This window comes from Arachis stenosperma, chromosome 9, assembly GCF_014773155.1.
Source record: "Arachis stenosperma cultivar V10309 chromosome 9, arast.V10309.gnm1.PFL2, whole genome shotgun sequence".
Classification (NCBI taxonomy): Eukaryota; Viridiplantae; Streptophyta; class Magnoliopsida; order Fabales; family Fabaceae; genus Arachis; species Arachis stenosperma.
This window is the reverse complement of record NC_080385.1, coordinates 151,531,362-151,540,600: the sequence shown is the minus strand read 5'-3', so window position 1 is coordinate 151,540,600 and position 9,239 is coordinate 151,531,362. Positions and strand designations below refer to the sequence as shown.

Genomic DNA, 9,239 nt, shown 5'->3' with positions numbered 1-9,239 from the left:
CCGGCTCTGAGTTTTGAACATCATTCATGGAAGCCTGTGGAGTAGGCAGTGGTTCGGTTCGGGGCGGACGAAAGGGGCGTAAAGACGAGGAGGTGGGGGCACTACTGCCACTGGGCGGCAAAATTGGGCAGTTCGCTCTCTCCGAAGTTGAAGCCGCATGACCTCCTACTTGAGGCTGCTGACATGCTGTGTCTACACGGGCTTTCTTCGTGAAACGATCTACCCGAGGCATCTTTCCCAACTGCATTCAGATTAAAACTAAGTAATAATAATTAATATGTACATAATAATATAAATTAACATACAAAAAGTGCACCGGCATACCCCAGTTACATGAGTACATGAGTACATGAGTTGAGATAGCATGTTAACAAAGAAATCAAATATGTGGGGCATAAAAAATTGATATATTCACAATTTATTCAATTATTTATGTTAAATATAATTATTCATGTATCATTTTATTAACCCGAATATAACAATTAATATGTACATCATAATATAAATTATCAGAGGTCCCAACTGCATTTGAAAAATACGAGAGTACATGAGTACATCAGTTAAGAGAGTATATTAACAAGGAAATCAAATATGTTAGACATAAAACCAACATTGACGTACTTCCAATTTCTCTATAATGCCTAGAACCATAAGAATGTGGTGTACTATTAGATTAGAATTGCAAAAAAGTCTAACTACAAGATTAGTACACATAAACACCATTTATGGCTGTGTGTAAGGCGGTTAGTTTCAGCATCCAAATTGCACGCAGGACAAGCTCTCCCACCGTACGTGTTCCACCAGATAAGTTCCCCAAGCCTGAAAAATCACTGATTGTCCACATCAACACAGCTTGCATCTTGAAGGTTTTTTTCTCGACTGCATCATAAGTTTCAACACCCCTCCATAATTGCTTCAACTCATTGATCAACGGCTCTACGTACACGTCTATGTCATTTCCAGGCATTTTAGGACCAGCAATAATCATAGAGAGGATGAACGAAGTGGGTTTCATGCAAATCCAGGGCAGCATGTTATACGGGATAAGAACCACTGGCCAAATTGAGTACTTCGAGCTCATGTTCCCAAAAGGGTTAAAGCCATCGCTAGCTAATGCTAAGCAAACACTACGTGGATCACGAGAGAAGTCGAGATATCGTACGTCAAATGACTTCCATGCCTCGGCATCCCTTGGATGCCTATACATACCATCAGAGTTAGGACCTTTCTTATGCCACAGCATGTCAACGGCTGTCTTACTAGACATATATAACCTCCGCAATCGTGGAATAAGGGGGAAGTAACGAAGAATCTTCGCCGCTTGTGGTTTGCCGTTCTTCTTAACAACCGTCTTGATCCTTACCCTAGAGTTCTTCTTAGTCTTATGCTTCCATCTTGATGTCCCACACTGCTTGCATTTGGTCAGCTCTTGGTCGTTGCCCTGGTATAGCATGCAGTCATTTGGACATGCATCTATCTTCTTGTATTTGAGACCGAGTCTTCTTATGACTTTTTTGGCATCGTGCACAGTGGATGGAATCCGGGCATGCTCAAACGCGTCCGCGAGCAACTCCAATATCATTTCGAAGGCTTTATCGCTCACTCCGCACATGGACTTATTGTGATAGAGCCTCACCAAGAAAGACAACTTAGAAAACTTTGTACATCCTGAGTATAACTCCTGCTCCCCGTCTTCGAGTAGGTCATGAAAGTTGCGGGTCTCTCGACTAGGTTCATTGTATAAGTTAGGCAACTCATCCATAGCGCCGCCGTCCGATTCATTCTCCGAGTCTTCTTCGGGACCGGGAAGTCCTGAGAAGTTGAATGCATCGTGGACCATATCAAGCATCGGGGCGTTGAAATGTTGTTCAGATTGATCTTCTTGTCCGTCAGAAGAGGGCTCGACCTCGCGTCTCTCACCGTGATGGATCCAAAATGTGTAAGTAGACGGGAAAGGGTTGATCACCAAGTGATCGAACGCATCCTCCTTATCTTGTAAGAGGCGGAAACCACACTTCGGACATGGACAACGTATCATCCCATCAGATGATGCATTGGCAAATGCAAAATCTAGGAATCTAGTCAAACCGTCCTTATATTCTGCACCAACTCGTGACTTTGAAATCCAGCTCTTATCGATATCTAGTTTGATGAAAAAATTGGAACGACGACAAATCGTAAAATAAAGTCCGACCACGAGAAAAAAGTAAGTAATTAACACTTGATATAGAATGGGCGATTGACTGTTAAACCGAATAATAAAACACGCATTTAATAGCATATAGGATAATACACAGGCACGAGAAATGTAGGAGAAATTTGCTTACTCATTGAAAAATGCTGCACTTTCAAAAAAAATTATTGGAAGAAAGAAACTCTGGGTCCGATGGCAAATATTTGAAATGGAAAATAAAATTCTTTCCTTAAAAACAGAAAAAGAAAAAGAGGAATATTATATTAATCTAAGAAATAAAAATATATACGTATATATAACTTGTGATAAATTAATCTTTGACCTACTGGAGGAGATTATACTATAAAAAAAAAAGCTAATTATTTTTCGTACCCACTATATATTTATGTGTCAATAAGCTAATATGGGCAGGAAAACTTTTTTTTTTAACATGTAATTTCATCAATCAAGCACCAAAGTACACACCAAAATGCATAGTTTTATTATCAAATATACTGCTATACTACTATTGTCTATATCTACTAGTATACTTACATTTTTAACCTATTTCTGACACAAATGGATAATGATATTTGGACAAGCATTTAGGTTTTTCAACTAAACATACCTACTTCCCATGATATTATACTGATGGAGTCTACTTGGCAACATTTGAATAATAATGCAGAAACGAAAATTACAATTTTTTCCTAACTGATGACATTTATTATGTTAGTTTAGACTATTAATTGTTTAACAGTTCACCCACAGATATACGTTTTATATTTTTCACTACAAGTTATAAAAGAATGAGAAATTAGTATACTATTAAAATATAATGTATGAGTTGGCGAAGTCACTAATATAGAAATGGAAAGGGGTAAATCAAAATGGTAAAAGTGATGACATGGAGGATAGTTTTATGCTTGAAAACACTCAAAATCTATAAGAATATGGCCGATTAGCTACCACAAGAAAAGTCGTAAAATCATCGCTAATCTGACGCAAAATATAATTTGTGACGGATTAGCTACCGCCTAGCAACTAATGCTTTCCTCGCTAATTACAAGTCGCAGATCAGTGAGGCAAACACAACAGTCGCTAATTCATCGGAAAGTTTTTTAGCTACCGAATAGATAGTCGTAAATCCATCACTAAAATAAAAGCTAATTCCATAGAAGAAATAGACTAAACGGGAGTCGCTAATTAACGACAAACTTTACTGCAGCAAACTCATCGCTAAATGCAAGCTAACTTCGTAGACGAAATAGAATGCATAGTTGACGCTAATTAGCGAAAAATTTTTCCGAACCTAACTCGTCGTTAATTGGCCGCAAATATAATCGCTAATCTGTCACATTTTATAGCAAATCTATAGCTAATTTTTAAAAATCTTTAATCAAATTTGTAAAAATGTTGTCGCTAAATCAAAACTATTCGAAATGAGAAAATATAATTATGAAATAGTCGCTAATTTACCAAGAAATAATATATAATCAATTAATTGCATTATTATCGTAAAATATCATTACAAATTTCTTTTAAACTAATAACAAATTAGTTATCTATAGGTAACTAGTGTGATTGTAGCCCTTCAAAATATTAATAAACAAATTATTGGAAATTGTTTAGTTTTTAATAAAATTACTAATTCTTCATAACTTTTAAATGAATAACACTTTTGTACGTAGTCAATTATAATTCTTCTAAAGCAAGAATAGTTTTTCTTTATCCAAATCACAAAGAACCTTTACATCATTTAAACAGTCCCAATTCCCAATAATATAAACAATCCAATATGTTATGCACCTAAAACTCTTCACTAGCAGATCCAATAATCTCGGCTTTGTCCTTTCCACTAGCAAACTTCTTAGGCAATAAATTCTGGTGAATATTCGGCATGCAGAACTCCACCACTCGCAATGGTCACGGATCCCATGAACTTGCTCAATTCCTCATCGTTCCTCACCGCAAGCTAAATGTGTCTCTGAATAATCCTAGTCTTCTTGTTGTCCCTCGTAGCATGTCGGCAAGCTCCAGAACCTAACCAACCAAAGCCATAAGAACCAAAAGTAACAAATATGAAGGTTGAGAAAATTAGAATAAGGGAAGTAAAGGATGAACCTCGGTGGCGAGATATTCGAGTACCGCGGATAGGTAAATGGGTGACCCAGATTCAACCCACTGGGCATAACGGCCAACCTTGAGGTAGCAGCGAGCGACACGGCCGATGGGGAATTGGAGGCCGGCCTTGGAGGACGTGAAAATGGACTTTGAGGATTTGGGTTTGTCTCTACCGCCCTTCGTGGTTGTTGCTGCTACTTCGGAAGAACCCATGGCGCGGGATTTTGATGAGGGATGCGAATTTGGGATTTGAATTTTGTGTAGAGTGGTCGATTGGCTTTTGGTTTATATATGAGGGCGAGAGACTGTTGCTCGCGATTGGATGAGACGGGTTTGTCTCGGATCGCCAGCGTGACAATGCAAATGCGATTTTTCAATCTTTTGGTATTGCGGTTTTTGCTTTCGAGCGCCAAAGTGGAAAACTAAAGATTTAAATGATCATTTCAAAACAGCAACAAAACTAAAACAAAAATAAAAATTCATTGAGTATTAACTCGAACTTGGAACGAATAAAAATTATTTTTTATATTTTTTTAAATCATAAATTTGAGATAAAAAAATTGTAAATAATAAATTATTAATAAATAAAAAGTTAAAATAAAAATAAAAATTCCATGAGTTAAAATAAAAATAAAAATTCCATGAGTTATTTATTTTTTTTAATATATAGAATAATGAAGTTTGAATTAATTTAAGGACAAATTACTTTAATAAAATAACTCTCCTCCAAAATTATGCAGATTCTCGAAATTATAAAAGACTACGTATATAAAATTAAATTGAATGAATTCGATTTAAGAAAACACATAATAAATCGAATTCATAATATTCGAATTACATGCAATTTTTAATTCCATATAATATTTTCTCATCTATTTTTTATAGCTCATAAATACAAAAAAAATATTTTATGGAATTTGAATTTTTTGTATTGATTTTTATATAAAATACTCATAACATTATAATTATTCATTTTGTAACAGAGTAGAACTAAAATTTTACTAATAATTTTAAATTAAATATTTATATAAAATTTTAAATTTTTTTAGTATAAACACTTTTTGTAATTATTGTGGATAAGTTTATGAAATTTAAAAATGGCTTAAAAGATGTTATGAGTATTATAGAGAAACGAGTACATCTCAAATTTTTTATTATAAGCATTTTTTTATGATTTTTACTGTGATAAAAATTTCATGTTCAGCTCCTATTTATATACATTAGGCATATACTAAATCGAATTAACTCAATTTGGTTGTATAATATTATTTTTTTTTAATTTATAAATTATTGATGGTGTGAAAGAGTATTGTAAATCAAAACTAATAAGTTCGATTTAGGATAAGCTACATATCATTGTAAATCGATTTTAATGGATTCGATTTATCAGTAAGTATAAATCAACTCCATTTGCTTCTATTTAGTAAGGACATCATAATTTAAAGCTATTAGCTTCGATTTACATGTGAATCAGAAGTTGCATATAATTTGAACCTTATGAATTCGATTTATTATGTGTTTGTCAAAATCAAATTTATTTAATTCGATTTATATAAAAATGCAAATGAAAATTTTGACGCAGCCTTTTATGATTTGGGGGATTCACGTAATTTTGGCAAGTAATTGATTTATTAAGATTTTTTTGTCCTTAATTTAAGTATAATACTAAAATTATTATGTTATTATTATAAGTAACAATCAAGATAGAAAATTTACAAATATTTATAAATTTGTTTATTTTTTCAATCTTATTTAATTTGAAGTTGATATAAAAATTTAAATTTAAAGAATTCTTTTTCTCACATAATTTTGATTGCTAAAAATATTTTTTCTTTTAATTTTATATTTAATATCTTAAATCATCTTTAGTTTTATTATTTTTTCAAATTTTTTAATTTTTATTTTTATTATTTTTTCTTACCATTCTCTATACACATATCTATCATTATTTTTTTCATTAATTATAAGAAAGATAGAAAAGAGTACTACATGTGCTCAGAAGAATAAAGAAGAAGACAACGAGAACAGAAGTTATGTGTAAAATAAAAAAAATAACTGTAGGAAGAAGGAAGGAAAATTAACTGATAATTATATTTTTTACTAATTTTTAAGATGGTAGTTATATTAATCAGAGACAATAATAGTTATACATGTATATAAAAAATAATAAGAGAAAAGGATAATGTATAATATGATGAGATGATATAATAAAATAAAAATTAATAATTTTTAAAAATAATAAAATTAAAAAAATTAAAGATATTTAAGATAAGATTGAAGAAATATATTTTTTTATCTATTAGAATTATGGATGGAGATAAAGAATAATTTGAATATAAATTTTTAAATTTGTTTCTATTTAAACAGGATTAAGGAAATAAATAAATTTAATAATATTTATAAATAACTCATCTTTATATAATATTAATGGATTTTTATATTGATTTTGTTACACATAATAACAACAAAATATTTTTTAATTTAAATTTATTTATTTTATACATTTTACAGGTTAAATAACTTAAGGTATTTTATTCTTTTATAATTTATTTTTAATTATTAATATTAAATTTATAATTTTAAAAATAAAAATATAAAATTAATTTCTTAAACTCAATAGAAAAGTGGCTGAACAGGAATGTGAGCCGCTAGTTAAAGTAGTGATCGAATTAGTAGGAACATGAAATAAGTGAGGAAAGTCTATCAGTTGTTAAGCGGTCGTTAATTCCTCACTAAATAAGCTTTTGATTAGTGACTCAATTGCGACCAGTTACTTCTAACATTTTCCCGGTTAGCTTTGGATTTGTTATAACTCTGCGACGGGTTTCCAACGAGATTAGCGAATAATTTGCTACAAAATAGGTAGGATATAGCTTTTGCTTTACGACAAGATTGCAGTTGCCAAGTCGCTCGCTAAATTAAACTTGTGACAACTTAGCGACAAATGTATTTCGCCCGCTAATCAGCGACTTAAATTCAGCGAACGAAGTGTGTCAGTTGTTAAACGGTCGCAAATTCCTTGCTACTTAGGTCATAGGCGCTCAATATCCATATTTCCACTTTAGCGTCTAATTAGCAAGGAACACTTTCCTAGCTGAATGATATATGCGTTGCGACGAGTTAGCGACGACTGTTTTCTGTCGCTACCCTAATTTTGAATTTTACAATATTATACGACAAATTAGCGAGAAATGAATTCCTCGCTAAAAATAAAAACTTTGGCGACAAATTAGCTAGGAATTTGTCCATCATAGAATGCATTTCAAGTCTTTGTGACGGATTAGTTAGGGACATTGTTCCTCGCTAATTGTATATCAAACACTTGCGATGGAATAGTGACAATAATATCCCTCGCTACTTTACTTTTATTCGATTGAACCCCTAAGTGACTGATTTGCTAGAACATTGTCACTTGCAAATTAATTTGTGAGAAATTAGCGAGAAAATTTTCCTCGCTCTTTTTTTAGCTACAAAAATCAATCTGCGAGAAACAAACTTACTCGTAAATCTCTCGCTAATCAGTCGTTTTTCTCAAGTTCGGGTATTTTGTGATCGCTCATTAATTTTGTCGTAAGTGCGTCACTAATTTCTCGCAAGTTAGTGACAGATTAGTGACAAAAAATATTTCTCGCAAAGATTCGTCGCTAATTTGTCAAATTCTTGTAGTATGAAAGTATCAAACTGCTCCATTAATTATATCACATAAGAACACTATATATAGAATAAAAGAAATGAAGACTTATTTTAAGTATGGAATACATAGGATTCACTCATTATTTTGTGAGGTTGAGATAAAGATGCCCTGTCTTTGTTAAAAGCCACTAACAGAAGCATTGGACTATTTGGAAATGGTTAGAAAGTCAAAAGAATTGTTAGTATGCTCCTCTAAAATAATGATCAGACAACTATCTTAATAGTTTAATGACAAGGGGAAAACAAAGGAAGGAAAAAAGGTCAAAGTATGATCCAGAGTTTACAACACTGACAACGACATATGGATATTAGCATTCAAGGGTGATAACTAATAACTGACCTGCTTGTCTGCTCTTTTAGTTCTAAGTTCTTCCACAACCTCTAAAGCACGAATGTTGAGATCTGTCTTGCCTTCAAAATTTGCATCCAAAATCATTTACATAGTGGAAAGATAAAAAAAGACTTCAGTTTTCCTCATGGAATACACGTATCAAATAATAACATCTCATATAACCATGCTCAGCAAAAAGGGGGAAATATAAAATATCAAGCGTACACAACTGTCACAAAAAGAAACAAAACAACTCACTTAGATTCAAAACTGAATAGTATTCAAAAACTGAATATTACTTGATTTTGGCATTCAATTAAAAAAGAAACAACTCACTCAGATTGCTAGCAGCAAAAAAAAAATAAAATACATTTCACGTACAAATCTGATGGAAAATAAAAAAATAAAATAAAATAAAATAAAAAGAAACGCTGAACACGAGTATGCACAATTTTCACATTTAACTAAAATCAAATAACTGAGTAACTCGCTTGATATGCAAAACACAGCAAAATTGGGTCAAAGGTATGCACCACAACACAGTTCAACGCAGCATTCATACGCTAATCAGCAAATTCGCAAAAGAATCTGAGGAGTACAAAATGCAATACATAATTAAAGGATGAATAGAAACGAGGAATACAACAGGCCTTTCACATTCAACTTGTAACAACTAACAGTAATGGAAGTATGGAACCAAATCCACTATTCACTATAACACTCTCCGAGACAAACTATAGTGACATTTTACAGATACTAATCACCCATTCAACAAAATCCCGATGCCTAGCCTAAGGGGAAAAAATGAAAAAAAAAAAACAAAAATAATACAACATGATCCTCCAATTCAACTAAAAACAAAATATATCAAATAAAAATATAAAAATGAATACTTAATAAATTTCCCAAAAGTCTTTG

At 32.2% G+C, this 9,239-nt stretch overlaps 1 protein-coding gene and 1 pseudogene across 1 annotated transcript; both read right to left on the bottom strand.

Moving 5' to 3' along the window:
* Window positions 1-703: 703 nt before the first annotated feature.
* Window positions 704-2,038, bottom strand: LOC130950106 (uncharacterized). Its single transcript, XM_057878654.1, has one exon. The coding sequence runs from the start codon at window positions 2,036-2,038 to the stop codon at window positions 704-706; it is 1,335 nt and encodes a 444-aa protein (XP_057734637.1).
* A 1,944-nt stretch (window positions 2,039-3,982) lies between these two features.
* LOC130951767 (histone H2AX-like) lies at window positions 3,983-4,510 on the bottom strand (annotated as a pseudogene).
* Window positions 4,511-9,239: the final 4,729 nt, after the last annotated feature.